General features: G+C 37.9%; 1 protein-coding gene across 1 annotated transcript in view; it reads left to right on the top strand.

Moving 5' to 3' along the window:
• EPHA3 (EPH receptor A3) overlaps positions 1 to 23,527 on the top strand; it is a gene marked incomplete at its 5' end in the record, with an annotated part of 145,659 nt that overhangs the window by 86,303 nt on the left and 35,829 nt on the right. Inside the window, 6 exons of the mRNA XM_010144924.1 lie at positions 1,581 to 1,705; positions 8,261 to 8,423; positions 10,756 to 10,858; positions 11,323 to 11,390; positions 15,685 to 15,810; positions 22,152 to 22,337. Of these exons, the coding sequence (XP_010143226.1) occupies positions 1,581 to 1,705; positions 8,261 to 8,423; positions 10,756 to 10,858; positions 11,323 to 11,390; positions 15,685 to 15,810; positions 22,152 to 22,337 (771 nt within the window). The remainder of the gene's footprint in view (positions 1 to 1,580; positions 1,706 to 8,260; positions 8,424 to 10,755; positions 10,859 to 11,322; positions 11,391 to 15,684; positions 15,811 to 22,151; positions 22,338 to 23,527) is intronic.

Genomic DNA, 23,527 nt, shown 5'->3' on the forward strand with positions numbered 1-23,527 from the left:
CATTCTATTTTTAAAGAAAAAACCCTAAACAAACAAAAACCCACTAAAAAACCCTCAAAAAAAATCTGCTCTCAGTAATTTAAATTCAAGGTAAATTCTCCATGTTGAGGGGAAAAAGGGGGGGGGGCGGATTTTTGCAACTTTTTAATCTTCTTAGAAAGCTTTTGTAAACAATGTGACATATGAAAATGCTGGTCGGGGGATGTGTTTCAACCCAGAAAGAATGTGGAAGTGTGTATATACATATGTGCTTGGGTGGATTTATGTAGCTTTCTAGATGCTTAACTAAAGGAGGATGTCAACATTTAGATTATGACTCAAGATTAGAAGATATATTTTGAAGGACGTTGAGCAAAATCAAATATGGAATGGATTTTCCAAAATTTATTTTAATTAAAAATTCTTTTTTGCTGACTTTCACAAGTGTATCCGAGGAATGAAAATTCAAAACAGAAAGGGCACTGGATAATGCATGAAAATGTGTAATGCTGTAAAGTGCCACTAGTTTTATATGAACAGTAAAAGCTTCATAGGATTCAGCTGCAATTCAATTGTTCAGATCATCCAGACCCTTTTTATTTGCATAGCACAACATTGAACTTATAAACGCATTTGCTTTACATGTTAAGATAAAAGCCCGTTTATTGGTGAAAGATTTTTCTTAAAATGACAGTTACGACCTTTAATGTGTGATCCATAAGATATCGTCTGTTGAATTTTGGAAGTGGGAAGCCAACCCAAAAGAAATAGAAAATAATTTTTAAAAATTGCATAGCTTTCACTGAGTCCAGGAAACCTAGGCTTGGTCTTGGAAAAAACAGGTAGAGTTGGGTGGTCTAAAGCTGAACTGATGTTTAAGAATCTTAGGTAGTTATGATTGTTTTTCTGTAACGTTGATAGTACTTCCGAGTTTTGGGTGGTGGGTGAGTCTGTGGCATGCAATCAGTTGTCATGCCTAGCTCTGATTAATACAGGTCAGAAATTAGGTTATTTTGCAGTTTAGATTTTTCTTCTTTAAATTTAATTTTCAAAGAAATGCAGTAAAGGAGAAGTGTTTATGGAGCAATTTGTATTTGGAGATCTTAACAAATAACGTTATAAAAGAAGCTGTATTCTGCAGTATGCTGATGGTTATTACTAGCCATGGATACCAGGAGCTCCTTGTATGTAACTCATCCCAGCACTATTTTACACTTGCGTATGAAAATGTTATCAGAGTTCTGCAGAATCTGGTAATAATCGTCAGCATTATAACAAATAGGTAGTACTGTTATTTTGTTCTCTAGTTTAGTATATCAAATGTATTTCATTGCTTACACTGTAGTAGCAGATTGAAACCATCTGCTGTCTTGCCACTGGTCCACCAGTCTAACAGAAAATCTCAGTTCATTTTCCTTGAGGCCAGTATACTTTAAGGAATGTGTACTAGGACTATAATCCAGCTGCTGAATGTTGGTACAAGTCCAGACCTATGCTCATGAGTCTTTTAAATGGAAACAATACTCTTTGCCAAGGATTGGAACAGAGATAAACTCAGTTTTCTTTTCTCTCCTCCCTCCTGCCCCCATCCCTTTTTACAGCTCCATCCCCTGTTACAGTCATAAGGAAAGACAGGACATCCAGGAACAGTGTGTCTCTGTCTTGGCAAGAACCTGAGCATCCAAATGGGATCATCTTGGACTACGAGGTCAAATATTATGAAAAGGTGGGAAGAAGGATTGAGGGGGAGGGTTTTGTGCTGGTAATACTGTCATGAAATTATTGCATCTTGCCTGTGTTAAGAATTCAGAGACACGCCTGTTCACTTGCTGTCTGCCTCAATGACACCAAGTGTTGAAACTGTGCAGTTTTTGGTAAGGAGAACATCATGAAAATCTGAAGTTAAATTCTTGTGTTGCCTACCGAGTTCATCCCCAAACACATCCAAACAAACAGAGGAGGTAACACAGACAAGCTGTAATACTTCTATTTTTCTTCTTGAGTACAGTTTACTTATTCAGTTCTGTTAGTGTTCATACATTTATTTGTCGGCATCTATGTGTTGGTGCTTCCCTGTGGTGCAAGGATCTTTTACACAAAAAATGATTTAGAGAAGAGATGGGCAGTACTTCTAGTGACAATGAAACTTCCAGCTTTTCATGAATAACTGAATTCTTCATAAATGTTATGTAAATTACTACAAAGAAAATCTGCCGTTAAATAAGTTCTGCTGTATATTGACTTTTTTTGTATTTCTGGCTGTTGATTTCTACATCATATATAGAACTGTATTTAGGGGAAAAAAGTCTTCATTACTGAATGTGGTTCTTTAGTAAATCTTGCTGGTAGAATTGATAAGACCATAAATTGTTGTGAAGATTGTGAAGAGTGGTATTAGCATTTTTAGATTGGTAAGAGTGACCTTTTGATATAATATATTGCTACTGACGTTGACAAACTTTGAAAAAAAAGTCAGGAATAATGATTTAATTTAGCGTATACTAATGCTGTTCCTATCTACAAATCAGACTTATATTTCATACATAACAGGAAAGATGTGGTGTCAATATCCACTTAGAAACTTCTTTAAAAAGACTCTGTGGGTATTCAGTTAATCTTCAGAAAGTTTTCTCATGGAGCTTACCAGTGGGACAATGTGGTATTGATAGTCTGTGCCTGATCTCCAGCTAAAGAATGAGGACTGGAAGGCCGTATTCTGAAAAGATTTCTCTCGAATTAATACGTCATTTGATTTTGGGTGGAGTTTTTTTGGTAAGCACTTGACCTGTCAAAGACCTTGGTAAAAATCGGAACATACGTAGTACTACTGATAAAGGGGAAAAAAAAAAAAAAGCTTCCTAAACATTTGAGCTCAGTCTCACCTTATAGAGCAGTAGCCTTTCAGTGAGGGGTTTTTTTCTGCTGTCTCAATGGAGACAGCATCAAGTCTGGATCCTGGAGCTGAGAAGTAAAAGAACTGTCCCATATATCAGATTGCCTTTATTTGCACTGAAGGGATGCTGGAATTATTTAGGCTCTCTTGTTTCTAATTTTTTTTAAAGAAAATACTTACTCCCTTTTACTAAGGCATGGAGGAGTTATTTACCTCACAAAGAGCCCGCACCCAAAAGATCCCAGAACTTCAACCTGTTTTGCACAGGCCAGGTTGTTTATCTGGATGATTAACTTATGCTTCATTCGAGACCTACCTCGCTGCTCTTGCCGCTGTTGGCTGTGCCTTTGTTTTCCAAGAGCTGCAGCAGCCCTGACTCAGCGGCACTTCCAGTCTCTCCAAGTGGAGGTCCTTGCCTGGGTGGCTCTGTGTGAGTACCATGGGTGCAGGATGTACTACGCAGGTGTATTGCACATCATGGTGTTAGGATGACCTCTGGTTTAGTTGCTCCAAAGGGAGGGAATTTTTCCCCTTGTGTGCTTTTATTTCATTTCTATCGAACAGCCGAGAAGTTTTATTTATGTTTGCTTTTTCTGTGTTGTTTTGATATTCGTTCTACACTGAAATTGCTGAGTATTGTCACCTTCCAGTACTGTTGTATGCACAGACTGAGCATGTGGCTGATATTCCCATCGAGTGTATCCAGTCTTATAGAGCAACTGGTTGTCATAAGACAGCTTCATGAGACAACCAGTCTTACAAGGCTGATTTTGCACATGTGTTTCTTCCCTTTGAAGTCTGTGATCAAGAGTTCATATGCACCAGACAGCTTTCATAAGCCAAAAAGAGACAACTGCTTGACCATAGGAGCCAGACCATTTAGAGCAAAGAGGGTTTTTTAAAGAAAGGCCTTCTGCCACCAGTGTTTCTTATGTGTGGTCTGTAGCCCTTTGGGGAGTCAGAGAACCTATTCCTCAAGGTTTATGAAAGGTCCCTAGAAAAGCAAATCTTCTGTCAGGAGGCTTTAATCCATTTTTCTTTTTAGGTTTGCAAATTGAAAAAGGTTGAAACCTGCTATGTACTCTGTAGATGTTAAACTTACCTGAGGTCAGAACTACTCTTCATCTCTTCTCCAAACACCTTTGGAAGATGCTGATTTTTGGTCCAAGATCCCTAAACAGCCCCTCTCACCTCCTCTTTCCTCCTCACCTCCAGCTTTCTTTTTAAAGTGGTCGGGTCCAATTGATTTTCTGCTTCAGGAATCAGCTTGGTTGTACTCATCAAAAAACCCACTGCTGTTAAGTGACAGCTGCTGGGAAATAAACCCTTCACAGCTGGCAGTCTCAGTATTTCTCCTGACAAGTTATACCTGATTGCTGGTAGATGATACATGTTGAGACATTCTTTTCTCTCCTGCTTGTTTTTATTACCATACCTTTTGTAATCTGTTAGAAATTAATAAATACCGTGTTAAGAGAGTAGTACAGGTCAGCCCAATTTTGTTATGCACCTTGTCTCTGCAAATGTAGGGCTTTTGCTATGTTAAGTTGTTCTTAGATTTCAAAGAATATGTGATGTTTTGGGGCAGCTGCATGTTACTGATATTCAGGATGTTAGAATAGATTTGGAATAAAAATACAATGATGTCCTGTATCTAAATTATGATACCATGTAGTTTTTCTAATGAATTATTGGCATTGAGTATGTGAAAAACATTCATTTTCTACAAGGGTAATTAATTAACCTATTTAGGTTTTTTCACCAGGGATTTCAGTTCTGTAACCAAGAGGGAATAGAGCTTTATGTGATGTTTCTAGAGAAATTAGGAGATACATTTTTGTGAAACTGGTCTAACTTCTTGGAGTGAGCCTATGGGGCCTTAATACATAAGATTACGAACTGATGCAACAGTTTTTCAGAGTCGCTGTTTGGAATAGAAGTGCATTTTCTGTAAAAATCTATAGGGCCTGTTTCTAAGGCTCCAGTTACTATTTATTCAAATCATTTTATAGGGGTAAAATCCTCTTTCAGAGGAATACTGTTATGGAACTTCCAGGTATTTGTTTTATGGTAGGACATAACATTTTATGTTAAGTTCGTGGTACCAAGTGACATCCTGGTTTTGTCTGTCCATCTAGCTGTGCTGGATTTTAATTGTCTAAACCATCCAAGTGCACATATAACAAAAGTCAGGTTTTTTCTTAGACAAGCAGACACTTTGTTTCCTTCTTGTCCTTGTTCACATAATTGTTTTCTCTGGCAGGAGTACCTTGTCATGCAAAAAGAAGCTGTCGCCTAAATACCGCCCATAAACTACTAATTGCTTCATTTAAATATGTCGCTGACAATTATGATTACTAAATCCCCCACACTTTATTAAGGTGAATTTTGCTGCAAACAATGAGTCAAATCTAATTGCAGTCTCACATCACTAGAATAGATTTGCCTTTGCCATCACTGAAATTTTGTGCTCAGCAGACTGGTTAAAGCCAATAATGGTATCTAGTTTGTGCTCTTTCTGAGTCTGAAAAAGTAAATTATATGCAAATGTACTTGGTTGCATTTAAACTCTTATTATAATGGCTCTGAGGATAGGTAGGCCACATATGCTCCATGAGGTTCGTAGCAACTGTTGTATCGATGAAAAGTTCATGTCTGTCAATAAGGGGAAGTGGTACTGGGACTGTGGGTTCCTCCCAAAGGTGTGTGGTCTGGTTTTGGTCTCTCAAGTGCTCCTGCAGCTGATGACAAAAATGTTCTTCCTCATGTAATATGAACACTTACTCTCTTTATCTGAAAAAGATGTACTGTTCACTCTCACTAGGACTGCCACTATGACTTTTAAATGTATGCAAAGTGTGTCTTTTGTAAAACATAGTTAAAATTATAAAATCTCATTTGCAAATGAGACACTGACAGTAGTGGGATTTGCTTCCCAGTAAAGATTGTGTCTGGTAAACTATGCAGAAATATTCAGGAGGAACACGCTTTGTGCATCCAAGTACAAATTTATCATCAGAGTGTTTGATTAAAGTTCTGCTTGGCAAAGACTCCCCTTTATGTATATTCCTCTGCTTGCAGCAGCTATAGTGCTTTACCTCTGGAGTTTTCCTTCATCCCCAAGAAAGATAAACTTGGGCTTTTATGTGGTGTTTCACTGATTTGATTACTAGTTACGTAAAAAATGACTTACAAAATATGTGTGTAAAAAGCTTACCATAAACTAAGATACCATGACATCCTCCATACCATTGTTTTAAACGTTTATTTTCCAAGTTCCATTGTGGATTATTAACAGACAGGGCCATGACTATATTTTCCCTCGCACGTATGTATCTGCGCAAGAAGGAAATGTTTGCATTTCATAAAAGCAGCCAGAAGTGAGATCAAAATGAATGTGCAGTCAGAGCATACACAAAAGATGTTGTGTTTTAAAGACAAGATTATTATGTCTTTGAAACTAAAATAGTTGCCTACATTGAACTGAATGATGAGATAAGTAAGGCATGCAAATTATACTACTAGGCCTTTGTTAGTTCAAAAATAAATAATTTTATGCAAACCTATTAGGTTTTTAGAATGTCTTCCTGTAAATTTTCTCCCCTGAATTTATAACTGAAAAATTTTTCAGAGAAAACTATGAGGAGGTCCAATGCTTTTTTCCTTCTTATAATTAGTGTGCAAAGAAAATGGGCCATGGTAAACATTTTTATAGTCATTCTTTGAAGTCTAGGTCCAATTCACCCCATCTGAGGTTTTGATTCTGGATGCTAACTTTTAGTCAAAGCCTTAGCTGCTATTTCTTTTTCTTTTTTTTTTTTTCTTCCCCCGTCAGCACCCGTAATATGTATAATGTTGAATATTATGTGGAGATTCTGGCAATTTCCTGAATTATGGTGTAAATGTTTCTGTTTCTTTCTATATCAGACTGCCAAGAACAGGGTAATTAGGCTTGTGTGGCACCAAAGTGAACAGTTTCTGATGTCCACCTACTAACAGAATAAACCTAACTTTCTTCTAGACAGCACTGCAGCGCAAACACACTACTCTAGTCACTTGAACTTTTCACATGAAGGTGAGATGGCTTTGACAATGAATGCGTTGAGTATTTTCCGACCTCTGTACTTGCACATCAGCACTCTAGTGTTGTCAAAGTTTAAATGTCACTACCTTGCAAGCTAATGCAGTGCTGTAAAACATAGTGGGAATTAGGTGAGATTGTTTGCATCCGACATAAGTTAACTTAACTCAGTTTCTGCGTTCAACTAGACAAAGCTCAATTGTTTTAGTGTATTTCAGAGTGTTCAAAGTAAAAGGGCAGCACGTGAAATTCCCACCACCTCTAGAATAAAAATGTTCATGATTGGGAACCTAAGCAACCGAGATTCTCACAGTTCCCACATGGGAAGCTGATGTCCAAAATTTTTTTCTGAGGTAGTTGCAGCTGCCATTTTTAGGAAGCCAAAAATGTTCTTTTGGTACAGGATGGCTTTAGTGAAATAAGCAATACCCCAGGCTTCAAATGCACGCTCAAATTTTTAGACTGTGTGCTTACAGTGGGAATGAGATATACTTTTATCAGAATTAGCTTTTTACAAAGTGTAAAGTGTATCCAAACTTACTAAATTACAAAATGGTCCATTTCTTATTTTATATAAAAAGTTGTTAAGTCAGAAATACATTAAGCAGAGTGTGGTTGTGAGCGTGTCATCTGTACAGGACACACGTCTTGCTCTTTAGCAAAAAACAGTAAGTAGAGAACACATTTTCTTTCTGGCTGCTAAGGCCCAAGACTCATTCAGGAGCACGTTCATTGGGGTTTTGATGGACACATCGATCTCATATTTTTTATGGCATAATAGAAAACCAGTTACATTTGCCTGTTCACAGAGCTGAGGTGAGGAGCAGAGTTTCTCTTCTGACGGTTATAAAGGTAAACATTGTCTTGTAAAATGCGAGGCAGTAAAAACTGCATCCTACAATAGCTCTGAAGGGCCCTAAAATGTCTGTGTTGCCTGTTAAAACTTCCAGTTCAGTGCAGGAGGCAAATCTGTTCTATGTTTTTTAAGTAACATCTTAATCTTAATTTTCTTGTATTACAGACTATGGACAAAATGATGCAAAGCCATTTAATGAAATGTTATATATGCAGCATGTCTAGTATTTGAGTTATAGCACAAGGCTGTAGAAGCTCTAATGATTTAGATTTCTTGCTAATCAAAAGATTTCTATTGAATTGAAAATGAATGGCTGTACAAGCGTTTGTCAGGCTATAAATATTAAAAAAATATCCCAGTGCACTCCAGGTGACTTGCAGACAGAAGCAGCCACCTATTGTTTCTGTGCTTTAGGGTGTGGTTTTAATCTGATAATTTCTCTTCCCAAAAGCAGGAACAAGAGACAAGCTATACTATCCTGAGAGCCAAAGGTACCAATGTTACCATCAGTGGCCTCAAACCTGATACCACTTACATCTTCCAAATTCGAGCCCGAACTGCAGCTGGATATGGAACAAACAGCCGCAAGTTTGAATTTGAAACCAGTCCAGATTGTATGTATTTGTTTGAATGGTTTATACTGACATAGTGCCCATTTGATTTGAATGGCTGCTGTCACTCCTTGTCTAGTTTAGTAAATGCAACTCGTAACTATGTGTTTTTTCTGGGTAGTCTTTTTTATATAACTTTATATTTCATAATTAAACTTGAAACATGCTGTAAAGAGTATACCATGGTTATCACAGGTGGTTTTTTCTTCCATTCACTACCAGACCTCTGCCTTGTGCCCAAATTGATACCTTGCTAGACCATGATTCCTCCCAAAGAAGGAGGTTTGATAGAAAAACAGATTCACGCTTTGCACTGTTCCAAGTTTGTGGCCTGAACCCTATGGACTGTAAACCCCTTCTCCTAGAGAATGAATATTATATTGGTCCGTTACTCCTGTGGGTCAGCGTTTAATTCTCCACACTCCTGAGGAGCATTGGTGATGTCTCCTAAGTAACCTTGAGATGAAACTAATATGCACAGGCCAGGAAGAATGGTCAATCAGTTGAGTAGCTGGTTAGGGAGCTGGGCTGTTTGAGTCCTTTCTCCTCTCTGTCAGCTGCAGTTCTGGGTGGCCTTGGGGAAGTTATTTGCTAGTCCAGCACTCCTTTTTCTTTTCTCTAATGCCTAAAAAGTAACATTATTTAACTGATGACTTTATAAGTATTCTTTACAAGTTCTGTTCTCATATCAGAAAGACTCTTGATAGAGCTCGTGGTCTTAAATCACTAGGTACTGTAGAGAAAATCAGACCTTCTCTTTGCTAGAAGCCAAAGGTAGCTTAATGCATCAAAAAGTCAGCCTTTGCTTAGCTACCCAGTTACTGATGTAGATTGGTGATGCATAATCAAAGACTGCTTTTTAGAAGGTCAGGCTTTCACAGAAGATTCATGTCTGCTGTTTAGAGTTCTAACACTGAGGACCATAATTCTGATACGCTCTCATCAGTTTTATTCATGTACACATAAGGCTTGAGAACCCATGGTGTAAGAAGTGCTCTGCTAAAAGCAGCAAATTTTTAACCCAGAAGAGGAGCATCAAGGGAAACGGTCTTTCACTTAGCATCCATATATTTTTGAGATATGTTATGCATATCATCCCCACTTCTTCCTCCCCGACCTCATCTCGTATTTTGAAAAGCAAACAAGCTTCTTGTATAAAAAAATAGTTAAAATCTGTGTAGTGATATGCAGCTGTGGTGTACTGGATGAAACTGGAACTCAAGATAGGACAAACGAGTACAGCAAGGAGAAAAATCAGTTGCAGTGATAACAAATTTTTTTAATTTAGAGGTTAATGAGTTTTCTTTGCAAAGTAATATTCAAAAAAAGAAAAAAGTAACGGTCTGAAAACGTGCAAGGTGACAGGAGACAGTGGTGCACATCTCTAGTAACAAGCATACAAGTTACATAGACAACAGATTGCATGACTTTGTTCCTATTACCAAGTTATCATAACTGCACAAATGCGCTTGTAGGTCTGTAATAGGCAGAGGCTTCTTCCCAAGAGGGATGGTGTGACTCCAAGCAGTTACATACATAAACTGTCTAATTTGTGCGGACCAGTAGTTCTAGCTTTCAGCTCAATTTGAACAGCTAACTTGAAGCGCAGTGCTGAGGAGCCCAATTCTGCTATCCTCAGTGAAGTTCGATAGGTGTCTGCTGAAGATTGTTTGTAACACTTAAGATCTAAAGGTGTCCTGTCATTGTGTATTAGTCTAGCACACCAAAGCTCCATGCTTAGGGACCACAAAGAAGCACCCAGTGCAAGGCAGAAAATAGCCCTTCTTTCTCCTACCGACATTGATTAACAGTGGGTAGTCCTTCTCTCTGCTCCTGTGTGCCTTGTCTTTTCACAATCTTCACGGGGATACTGTCGAGCTTGACTGGGAAGCTTAATTCATTAAAGCACTTTCCATCATACAGAAGTGTGAGTAAGGTTGATAATTATTGACTGACTGGGATTTCTTGACAAGGAGAAGTTCCTTACTGACCATGACAAAATGTATGTATATCATGATATGTATGTCTGTATTTACATCTGTGTTTATCTATAAGTATCATAATAACCACAGTTAGTATGATCAGCAAGAGTAAAAATCAGCAGTAACAGAAACAACTTTGGTAAATAGTCAAAGATGGCCAGAGTCTTTTGTTTTCTTCCCTTGTATTTATTTGTATGATGAAAAATTACTTAATAGATTAAACATGTGGCAGGAGACCAAATGGTACATAGTGATGACTTAATCTATCTGTTCCCTGTATGAGTGTCAATTGTGATGTAATTAATGTTATGTGTGGGGGGGGTTATTTATATATTTTTGTGTTAACTTTCCAGCATTCTCCATTTCCAGTGAGAATAGCCAGGTCGTAATGATTGCCATTTCAGCGGCAGTAGCCATTATTCTCCTCACAGTTGTGGTATACGTCTTGATTGGGAGGTTAGTTTATCGTCTGGTTTGCACATTTACTCCCGCTTCCATTTCCCTGAGGAGCTTTGATTAGCATGGCAAATTGGGTGTCATCAGGCAGTAGAATGGGTGGTTTGCTCCTTCTCCTTTGTTTGCTGCCCACGAGCTCTGAATACTTCTTCATGCTCAGTAATGAGCCTGCTAACATTAGCAGCCCCAGTCGTACAGCGGTTGTTAAAAAATGCTATAAACACGTTCTTAGGCAATTGTAAAATTAAACTGTAGGGGTCAAAAATCAACAAATCCTCTCATTAGCCAATTTCCTCAAGTTCCCTGAGAACATAACATGCCTCTATAGGGCCCAGAGAATGTAAATATCATTAAACTTTCGAACAGCCATTTAATTGTGGAGGGAAAAAACATTTTGTTCTGTTTCCACCTGCAGTTAACATATAAAATTCTCTATCTTAATTTTTTTTCTCTGTTGCTTACAGATTCTGTGGATACAAGAAGTCTAAACATGGCACTGATGAGAAAAGACTACATTTTGGGAATGGCCATTGTAAGTTACTGAAGCCTTTTCATACTTCCATATCTATTGAATTCATCCCCTAGATAACTGGTATTTTTTCAATTTAAAAAAGAAAAAAGAAAAACCGGTCATACCTCACTTTAACCAAGGTGAAATTGGGAAGAGAATTAGCTCTTGTCTTGTGGGTAAGGAGATTTTCCCCAAACAATTAGTCTTTGTTTCAAATTCTTTCATCTGTGTTCTGGTTAGTAATGAGCAAAACATTGCTGTCTTATGTTCAAACAATGCGAGCACTTAGCAATATGATATTGATTCTGCTGTGCATTACTGAAATGCAGAGCGTAACTCCAAATTCCTCATTATCAGCTGTGTCAAGTCTAAGAAATGACTTTTTTTCCCAAAGCAAAACATAAAATCAATGAAACCTGTCTTGATGACTACTGCAAAGACTGGAAATTGCTTGTTTGACAAAGTTGATCCACTAATAATTTAGTTTGGAATTATTCTAAGCACAGGCTGAAAAGTGATTTGGAATAGTTTCTAAAATTAAGAATAACTAATAAACAGAGGTGTCAGAAATTAATGGGATTTTTTAAATCCAGCTTTATTTACAAACACGTTTCATCCAAGTCCTGATTCTCCACTTGCAGGAATGAATATGTCTATGCTTTCTGTGGGTCTCAACCAAGGCTAAAAAGAGAGCCTTTCTGTTGACTCATGTTATCTTAGTATCGCAAAAATTGTATATAGTTAGAGGCGCGAGATTTTCGTCATCCTGAGGAATTGGACCTACGTTTGAAACATGTTCAAAAGCCAGCCCAAAGCCTATCTATTTCTGATATTTGCGTACCTATTTTTAATAAGGCTAGATGAAACTTTATTCATGGCTACTCCGGGTTGTTTGGCTGTGCCCTGTGAAAGGAACAGCATGAAGCAAGATCCCATCCAGGAGGCATACAGGGGAAGAAGTGCTGATTTTCTGAGTCCAGGCATGTGTACTGGTTACCAGGAAGAAGTAGCTTGCTGTGGCCCATGGTTGGAGGGGAATGTCCTGCAGTATTTCAGCTCCTCTCTGGTCCTGAATCATCTCTGCAATGTGCATAAACCTGCAGCACTTTTCCATAGCAGAGGAGTAGTGCATCATGAAGACTAGATCCCAGTCAAAGCTCCATCCATACCCTCTCTAAAACAGTAGAAAATTAGTTTTAGAGCAGGAGAAGCTAAGAGGAGAAGAAGGTGATAGTCTAACATTGATGATCAAGAGTAACAGAGGGGGATTTTTGTTTTATTATGACTGCATTTTGGATTCTTTTAATCCTTACAGGGTGATAATACCCTTCAAAACCACCAAGACTGGAAATTCCCTTTTTTTTCCACCCACAAAATTCTTGGTGTCTAATGAACATGTTTTTAATAAGAAGCAGTAGTTTGTCTCAGGAACTGTTTCAGCTGCGAATAGATATCCTGCTACACCACGTAAACCACTTTGAACCATCTATTCCTATTGCTTCACATGCTGTAAGGTCAATGCACGTGGGTTTTTTGCACATAGCAGTGGCACTGTACCACCTGCAAGAAAAGTGCTGTTGGTACTATAATCAGATGCCTCCCCACCAAATATAATTGAATTAACATTTTAATGAGAGATTTACCTGCAGTAGTTGGAAATTAGAACTGCTCCCTAATCCCTGTAACAATGGAGTAACTGTTCTCTGACTGGTCACATTGTTGTTATTTTAAGTTCGGAGCCCCTCCTTATCTCCAGAGAGCCATGAGCATGCATATCCACAACACATGTGCTCCTTCCCCTGCACTATCAGGGGATACACAAGCTGTAACCGTGGGTTTGCTTCATGAAGCCCAACAACTGCTAACAAACTAGTTTCAAAAATATCTATACGGTTACATGTGGCCCATAGAATTAATGCTTCATCATCCAAATTTAATGGGGTTATAAAATAAAAGCAGCCAGTAAAAAAAGTGTCACAGACAAATAACAGGTCAGGATTTGCTCTCCCTACTCCCACACAATGGAAAGTTGCAATCACTATTCTTAAACATGTCAGTGCTGTTAAATTCCTGTGGATTAAATTGCTTTTAATTTGGCTTTAGATATTTATGTACTGTTTTCTGAGTAGCACCATGCTGATTCACTGTGTAGTAAGAACAGAGCTGATCACAGACCTGGTCTTTCTGTTAAAAATTCTTGAAAACTATTTATGATTTTGCAGATATTTATCTCTTAGGATTTGCATGTGTGTATGCGTGTGGCTGTTGAAACTTTGTTCTAGTAAATTACAGCCTTTCTCAAAGAATAAGAAACTTGCTCCTATGAACTAAAAAAGGATAAAGAACTTCCATGGCTGTCGTAAACTTTCAGCAACTTAAATACAGCGGCTGGTTTATTTCACTCAGTTTATTCTGAATTACTTTAAAAAAGGCTCTAGCCATGAACTATTCCCTGCAGCCTTATTACATATCCTATAATATTACTTCAAAGGAGCAAAAATGTTTCGCCTCCTCAGATCCTCTCCCTTTGCCTTCTTTGGCTAGGCCCCTTTTACCTTTTTGCTACCTTTAGGGCAATTCATGCTGTTAAAATGAAAATGTAAATTATGATGTTTGCACAGAATGAGCTGTAAAGTAGTACAGCTTAACACATGCGCATGTGTTTATTATCTGTTTTTCATGACAGAACCCAGTTACTATACAGGCTGCCCTTAATTATTGGTGTGAAGGGATTATTCTCCTTGCAGTCAGCATCCCCTGATCTTGGGAACCTCTGGGGTCAGCATTAAAAGTCTGCAGCCAAAAACCCCACAGTGCAGAAGCTTTTAATTGTTATTTTTATTGAGGGTATGAGGGAGCCTGTAATGTACATTCAACATGGACAGAAAGGAGCATTTACAAGATTTTTAACCAACAGCAATATACAGCCAATTACTTTTTGTTTTACTTGCAAGTTATTCTGTAATGATCAGGCTCTTGAAGGAAACACAGTTGGCATTTAATGCCGCGCACACACAGCCCTTGTGTTAAAGCATGGCTCTTAGTTTGCATTGTTTTCGAGGTAATTAGCTTAGGAACTCAGTTTTATCATTTCTTTGTCAATTCTGAGTCCAATAAATCTCCATAAATTTTTTTTTTTCACGCACACTTGGGATTGTTTGACAAAACAATGGTGTGCTCTAACTAATCTTCTGAAGGTATTTTTTCCCATCTGTGTAACCCCAGCAAAAGAGGTTTAACTGTTTTAGCAGTCAATGAATTGATGCAGTATAATAATGCCAAGGTGGAAAGCATATTCCTGAGTGGGTTAAGGCAACGTTTGTAGGAGGAGTTTTACAAGACCTACTGGTACAGTTAGGATAAGCTAGAATACATGCCCAGGAATGCAGGTTTTCTGTCAGAAGCAGTAACTGGATGTAACAGTTATTTCATTTTGTGTTAACAAAACATCTTTGTTTTGTTAACGCATCTTTGAAAATGAATACAGAGGCAGGCACCCAAGGTGCTGGGTGTGAGTGCAAGCAGGACCTTGAGCCAGGGCGGGGGAATGAGGCTGTGCTTTGCCTTCAGCACCTTTGCTGGAGAGAAAAGCTGGGAACGGTACGTTCTTCCTGCCCCAAGTCCTGATGGAGTAAAAGATCTGGAGAGCTTGAAATTGCCTTTAAAATTGTTCAGTCATTTGAACTAGCACTTGTCCCAGGCAAACAGAACAATCCCTGGTCAGGAAACTGTAGAGGGGGACACAATAGTAACATGGGCATTAGGGTAAATGAGCGCTAGAAGCAGACTGTAATAGTAAGAACAACTAGCTGCCATCCTTGTATGCACTAGCAGGGGGATAGAGGCAGAGTTACATTTGTTCATGTATAATTTTCTTTTCCTATGCATCTTGTTGGAGGACTCAGAAAGAAAATGCTTAAATTAATGTGCTCTACTTCATATATTCCTAAGAAGTTTCCAGGTTGACTTTAGCATCACACATTCTGTTCCTTGCTTCTTTGTTGTTACTTTGAAAGGGGCAATATAAGGCATCATCTAAACATAGCAAACTGGGAGGGGTGGGTAGTACTTTAATATTTGAAAAGCAGTTAAATATGGCAAGTGCAGATATATTTAAAATAAGTTTTCAAACTTCTATGTGATAACTACATGAGTGTCTCTGGTTTCACTTCATATTAAGATTCCTGAAGACCCACCAAAAGCAGTCTGATTTGAAGAAGCAGTATACCTTTTTCTTCTATTGATTTGATTTCTATTGTCTCGTGAGCTTTTTAAATCTAAGTAACATTTTCTCTCTGAATTTGTTTTTACACAGTAAAACTCCCGGGCCTGAGAACTTACGTAGATCCGCATACATATGAGGATCCCAATCAAGCTGTGCATGAATTTGCCAAGGAACTAGATGCTTCTAATATATCCATTGATAAAGTAGTTGGAGCAGGTAATGGCCATCAGATATATTGAACTAAAGATAACTTTTTGCTATGTATACTGTTTTACATCATTTGGCTTACACTTATGACTGGAAAGAAAACATTCTATAGTCTTCAAATTAGTAGGTCATATTTATAGCTAACCAGTGCATATGAAAAGTTAAGGTCACACAGTTCTATTTTTTCCTTAAAGGAAGCAGATAGCAAGGCAATTTTTCAAAGGACACTCAACAGCCCACCCTTGGATGCAGCACTGTTGGGACTGAAAAGAGACTACAGCCTCGCTTCAGTGTTCCTCTTTAAAATCTGTCAGCACAGAAAATGGTATCAACTGTGAAGATGTTTTCTTTTTTTCCTTTAAAAGGATGGTTGACTATTATGCCTTGAGTGAAACCACAAACTCATTTCATACAAGTCACCACGCATCCATCAGACTGCAGTGACCTTTGGTCATTGGATTGATTTTGGTCACTGCTTTGGATTTGCATTATCGATTTAGTAGAAAAGGTTTTCTCTCTGATAACTGATTATCTGAGCCATACAGATGCCATGGATTGTTTGGTTTACAGAAAACAAACTGTCAAAATGAGCAGATTTTGTAGCAGAGGAGCTAGATTACAGAAAGTCTCATCACACTGAGTTGTCCGTGTTGCAATGCAGCATGTAGTTGCTGATGGGATGTGTGCTTGCTCCTCAAAGTGAAGTGGCATTGTCTCATCAAGGCAGAATATCATGAAGTGTTAGCTTTCCTACTAACTTATAGCATTTTTGAGAAGTACTATTGATTTTTAATCCATTGAAAATTACTAGTTCTTTTATTATTGATTTTTTGCTTCTCTCTAAATTCACTATTTGAATTAAAATCATAAGATATGAGAGAAACCGACTCCTAGTGCACAGCGAAAGGTTTTCATATGGAAAAAAAATGTAGAGCCAAGCTACTGTACTCACTGCATCTCCTGAATCACCCAGTAAAATGAAACAGTATCCATCCTCTCTTACTTCAGTTACTCAACTGCTTGTATGAAGTTAGGATATTTTCTGCAAAGGTAGAATTTTTGTTGCTTGCTGGTTTTAATTTTGCCCCACAAGAGTGCACTGTTCTCCATCAACTTTAGTCAAGGCAGAAAAAGCACTGTACATAATATGGAATTACTATGGGGATAGAGGAGAGGGTTACTGAGAATCTAAGATCAAGAGCAGTACATTTCCTTAGAAGACTTTCAGGAGCCTTCATCCACAAATGTAAGCTTTCTAAACTTGGGCTCTATGCAATACATGAGTCTAGAAAACAAATTCATAGGAATCAGTGATACATCATATTTTATAGCTTATTGTTCTGACCTGCACATGAGAATGAGAGGTAAACTGAACTTTGCTAAATATGGCCTCTGAAAATGGAGGAAGAGTTTTCTGAGAGGCTTCAAAAAAGGAAAATGCCCTAAAAGAGTCAAGTGTTTTAAAAATAAGTCCCTTTGCTCCACTCCACTTTAGTGAAAGTGACAGTAGGTTTCTGTAGGTCCTCTACATTGAAGCTTGATCTCAAGATATAGTAAAGCCATTTGTTTGAGACCATGACACAGATTCATGTAGCCTAAACTATATACGACATTTCAGTTAGCACTTCCTATTAGCAGTTGCCAGAGATGCCAACAGGAAGAGCCAGTCAGGGAAGAATGGATGAAAAAAAATCACTCTATAGTGTGCTAGGAGCTTCCCAAATGCATTCATAGCATCTCTTTACACTTCTGTCACGTTCAGCAAGTGGTAGCTTTTGCGTTCGAAGTGAGTGCCCCCAAGGCTGATTCTGCAGGAACATTTCTTTCCTCCCCAAAAGCAGAAGGAAAGGCATTTCCTGTCTCTTACGTGAGTCAGTGACTTATTTGAGTGAATGACTTGGTCTTTTCCTGCCCCTCTCCTTTACAAATGCATGTGTGAATGAAATTATGAAAAGAAAGTGATTCGAGAAGAAGGGATTCATTTAACTGCATTGAAGTGTGATGTAAGTAATGGGACCTTCAAGTCAGGCAAGTAATCCTGATATTCTAAGTTACTTTTCCAAGCAACTTTAGCCAGAAGTCTCTGAGAATAGAGGGCAGCTTACATACCTTTGAAAACATACCCAAATGCAATAAGGAAATACTCTTGTCCAAAAGAACCTCAAGAAAACCATAAGGGATTTTAGTGGGAGGCTAAGCATAAGAAAATTGAGGCCAGGATCCACTTTTTGAGATTTTTGTTTACAGCAATTCTTTCTTTCGAAATAACTCACTTGCTTTTATGGATCCAGTTCACCAAACTACTTAAGTTTAAATCCAATTGGATAGCAAGACAGAGTTACAGAAAGTACTTTTTTGATTTGGGAGAGAATTAAGTATGTGCTTTGCTGAATATGAAAGCAAGCATTTGCTTTTCTTCCAAAGTTTAAACATCCTTGTAGCATAACATCTTGATGATCAAAGCATTTCTAAAATTTAGGGGCTACGTGTCCATGAACTTACTCTGAAGGTTTGCAGTGTTGCAGTGAGGGCTTGATGTTGCTGATGTTCACAAGGTTTACAAAACATTCAGCTCAGGTGCCTCTCCAGTTCTGAGGGAGTTCTGTGTAGTACGGTCATGGTTTAAAACACAGCAAAGTAAAGGGAGTAGCTAATTTCAGAGTCATCTTTTACTTGTTCCTGGGTCTAAAATGAACAGCAAATACCATTCACTGATGCACTATGTAGCCTGTTTAAAAAAGAATCAGGATCTCCTGAAGAGAGATCTTTATATCATGAAAACCCTCCTAATAATATCTATTTGCTTTTCACATGTAAATAGACATATCAACCTGCAGGACAGGTTATACAATGTTTATGTGTGTAGCGTATTTAAAAACAAACACTTCAGAAAGGCTTTACATGAAAAGCCATCAGCCTCATCTCTTAAGATCAGTGCCAGGATTTCCTCCTTCCAGCTTGAACACAAGTCGTTATTCCTCCTAAACAATATCTAATGAGATGCGGTCCGTTTCTTACTGGGACCATATAATAACGATTTGCAGGAAAAAGATGTAGCGTAACTGCATGTCACTACGGGTGTTTACCAGTTTGCCTTATGCAGCGTCCATGCTGCCCTGTGCGTGAAGGAACCAAAGGTTAAGGTAGTTGGGCTGTGAGATTTTTTCAGCGGAATTGTTTTCCAGGCAAGTAAACCTATTTTATATTCATGGACAACAGTAAGCTCCATTGCTATGAAGGGTCCAACTTTTAGTCTCTTGCAGTATCCAGTAGCCTCGAGGCACTTGTGGAATCTGCTTAATCATCCAGGTTCTAAATTGTGCAGCCATGGTGTTGATGGACATGAGCCATAACCTCTTCCTTCCCAAAAGTCAAACAAATATCAGGTACTTGATTCCAGTCAGAAAAGAAGGATTGACCACTGGATTGCATGCTGTTATCATAGCTACAGTCTCCATTGACGGTAACTGAACAGTAGTTTTAAGAGGTCAGCTTGTTACAGCTTTTTGGACCATTAAAACACAGAGGAAAGGGAATATGAAGCTGAACATTACAAGATTTATTTCAAGCACTTTTTTTCATTCCTACCGTGTTCAGGATGTGCTTTGTTCTTCCTCTTTGTGCTGCTCTGACAGTATTGAGCTGGGGCTAGTATTTGAACTGAATCAGTCTTTGGTCTTGTTAAAATATACTAGTCATTTTGGCTTGCAGAGGGTGAATATTTTTAATTAAGAAACCTGAAGAGAACTCAACACCCATTAGTTACTAGTAATAGGGTTTACAATTAATTTTCTGAGCTGCTGCCTGTCTTGGCAGCCTGAAATACAAATAATGTTAGAAACAATGGAGATAATGTAAGTGCTACTTTAGTAGTATGCGTGTATATAATGATACACCCTGATTTTAATTTTGGGGGGTTACTACAGTAATAGCACAGTACCATGCCTAGAGGATAAAGCAGCTCAGCAGCTGGTGATAAGACATGGTGACATTCTCTTCTATGTTGTTGACTCAAATCTAGCCTGAGTTAGCAACAAAGAAAGGTCATTGCCCTGTGACACATTTGTTCAGGTTTTTTTGGTTAAATTGGCTGTTTAACAGAGAAACCTTAGAAAATAAAGCTGAAAAGTGACCCTCAAGAGGTCACTTTGTGCACACACCAGTGCACAAAACAAAACTTGTTAGGTACCATTCTTGACAGATGCTTACTCCTTACAATCTCCAAGATAAAAGAGTTTATAACCTCCCTAAAAAAATCTTTTGTACTGTCCAAGTGTCTTTACTGTTAAATTTCTTTTCCTGATCTAACTGACCTTTATTGTAATTTATGACTGTTCTTTGGTTTGCCTCTTGTGTATAGAAGGAGTTGTTGTCCATGTTATCTATAACCATGATTTTGATAAACCAAAACTATTGTCATGTCCCTTTCTCCTCATTCGTTGTGGTGTATAAATTACACCAATTCCTCGAGCTTTGAATGTGAACACACAGCCCTGACTTTTAAGATTCTGGTCATTGTTATTACTCCCTTTATCATTCCTGAGCTGTGGTGCCACAAATAGGACATGGACTCTAATGCCAGCCATACTGGTGGCAAGTTGATGAAAGAATAATTTCAATTTGCAGATAAGCGGGCTGAATGTAGCATCTAAAATGTATCCCATGTGGTACTGTATCTGAAGTCAGTGGTGAAAGGCTGTCAATCCATCACATGTTTCTGAGCATTAAATCTTTGAAGAGCAACAGGATTTAAATCTGCCTATTAAAAATACCTTATTTCTGTGAGTTTTGGTAATTTTTAGTTTTCACAGATGTTGCTTAATGTAAACAGTCAGCTGGGGAGGTAATGAAAAAGTCATTGTGGGCAAATGATCTCCAAGAGCCTTTGCTCTTTAGAAGCATAGTAATGCTATTGCGTTTAGGATTATTACACATTAAGTTGAGAAAAGCTTATATATTATCATTATAATCACTCTTACCATGATGTTTCACTCACAAATAAAAACAAAATTCCCAGTTTGCATAAAAATGATGCCAGCTAAACAGAAATTTATAGGGTTTGTGTATTTCCAAGTCAAACTTCCTATACAAGGACACTTGACAAAATATGACATATGATCTCATGCATTTTGAGAAAAGAATCTGTATATGCATCTGTTTTTGGAGAATGAGTGTCAAAGTCCTCCAGCAACACCCATTTCCTGAAAGAAAAAAACCCCTACCACTGCAAAAGAGAACGCCTTTCATTTCTTCTCTGTTCAATGAAGTGATTTCCTTGTCTTTAAATACAAATAATCATGTAGGACAATTCTTGCCATCATATTTCTTGTGTATTTTACCCACTCACTGTTTTTATTGTATTTTTCGTTATTTCAAATATTTTGTCATTAAAACAAGGAGACAAAAATTTGCTACTGTGATTTTAACTGGGATGTTGTGTGTGGAATTTGTTATATCATATGAAATCTAAGATCATTGGATAATTGGGAATCAAAAGTCAATTGCTGCTCACATGCTTTCTAAGATACTGAAAATTCCTTATGCTTTATGGAATCATTAGTTAAATACATAAATTTTCAAGTGAGATATTTTCTGTCAGCAATTTGTCAGCGTATTTAAAAATTAATATTTGAATGATAAGACAATTTTCCCTGTGCACTCCTCTTGGATGTACAATAGCAAAGGGTAAACCCTGTTGTATAAAAGTAAACAAGCAGTGGTATCTGCCATTTTCTGTCTGGGGATCTCACACAGAATACTGTGGGCACAATAATCACACTGAACTACCAGGTCCCGTAGTGGTATTATATATTTGCATCATTATTAGAAATATCTTTGAAAGAACAAAGATAATCTATATGGATTTCTTTCTTTTTTCCCCCTTTTTTCAGCTGGACAGATAAATTCTTTTGTTATGAATTATCTTGCTACTTTAATTGAAATAAGTAAAATATTTGGGAACTCTACTTTCTGTGGTAGAAATGAAGAGTATAATGTTCACAAAGGTGCATGACAATTTTGATACTTCTGCATTAATCAGCCATCCTGCTGTTGTCTCAAAGTGCATTAACTGAAACAAAAAGGGAATTTTCTGGTGACATTTATGCATTTATTTGCTCTGCAGTCATCTGGATATGCAGCGTAAATAAGTGACATTGTCCAATATGTCAGCTGGAGAACCAAAGCATGGAAATGTTAGACAGTTGTCGAAAGACCTTCTTTGGAGCTCTGGTCTGTGGCCCACCAGTAAACGTCACACTTTAGGGACTTTTGCTGAACGCTAGGTCTTTATTCTTAAATCCCCATAAAATAACTGCATTTCATCTTTTGTCATTTTTGCACTTTTTTAGGGGAATTTGGAGAAGTGTGCAGTGGACGCCTGAAGCTGCCTTCTAAAAAGGAAATTTCAGTGGCTATCAAAACCCTGAAAGTTGGCTACACGGAGAAACAGAGAAGGGACTTCCTGGGAGAAGCAAGCATCATGGGACAGTTTGACCACCCTAATATAATTCGTTTAGAGGGAGTCGTCACTAAAAGTAAGATAAGATGGGGGCATCTGTTTTGCATGGGAAGTGTCACTGGAGGTCCCTTCCAACCTAAATTATTCTGTGACTCACTGATCTTCCAAGGAAGAGCCAAAGCAAATAAAAAACTGAATCATCCATGTTTATGATCTGCAAACCCTTACAGAAAAGGTTATGTTATAACCCTGTCAATATGTACCAAATATTGTTCAAAAGACACAACAGCAGAAAACATAACTTGACTTTTGCAATGTATATGATATTTCCTCAAAAGCAGGAAAAAAATTACCTGTCTGAAAGCACCAGCTAAACCCACATTGGTGGTCCAATGAAGGATGGTGTTGGAGGCAATTGCCCGCAGTGCAGCTGCAGGACCTTCACTGTCTTGCTGCTCTCAGGCTGCCAAGAACTTAGAAACAGTACCCTGGGTTGATGAGCTGGGCAAAATAGGGGGATAAAAACAGTCTGCTTGAAAAAAAAAAAAGAGAGAACGTGGAGAAAAAGGAGCATTTTTGAAGAACACCACAGCTCAGTAGTAAACTGGCATGTTTAATAAACTCCAGAGCTGCAACATGCTACAAAGTGGCCAAGAGGCACTTGCTGATAATCTGCTGGGAGTCTGACGTCCTAAGGCTTCCTAGCTGTACCGAAGCAGTATGTTCTGCTTTCACGAAAATCATTAGATTTTATAATTATCTCAAATTAATGAACAGTCTACCTGGCTACAGAACTGATGCTAGTAAATCAATAAACAACTCCAAACTTTTTCCTATGTGGTTTTCATGCAGGGAAAATTCCCCGTGTGATATTCAGTATGTATACCAGTATGATGCATTTTAAAGATCCTGATCCTCTAGAATTTATACCTCTTAGTAAAAATCTCCGAAAAATCTTGAGGCTTTAAGTTGTCAGTAGTAAAATTGATTTTATTTCTTTGATAATACAAAAATATGTTTACTAGTAGACTTTTTCTAAATCTGTCTTTGAGTGTTATGGGTTTGAGTTTTGTTTGGTTTTTTGGTTTTTTTTGTTAAAGCATATGTTTGTCTATGTTTATGATAATTAATCACCTTCTCTGTTTGAGAAAAAGTAAATGAAACCTCCATCAGCATGCAGTACCTTCCTGGAAAAATAACATATTTGAAGAACCCTCTCCAGCTGCACTTTCGTTAAGATAACAGCGAATTGTAACAGGCATTCCT

Source organism: Buceros rhinoceros, unplaced genomic scaffold, assembly GCF_000710305.1.
Source record: "Buceros rhinoceros silvestris isolate BGI_N320 unplaced genomic scaffold, ASM71030v1 scaffold6241, whole genome shotgun sequence".
NCBI classification, from domain to species: Eukaryota; Metazoa; Chordata; class Aves; order Bucerotiformes; family Bucerotidae; genus Buceros; species Buceros rhinoceros.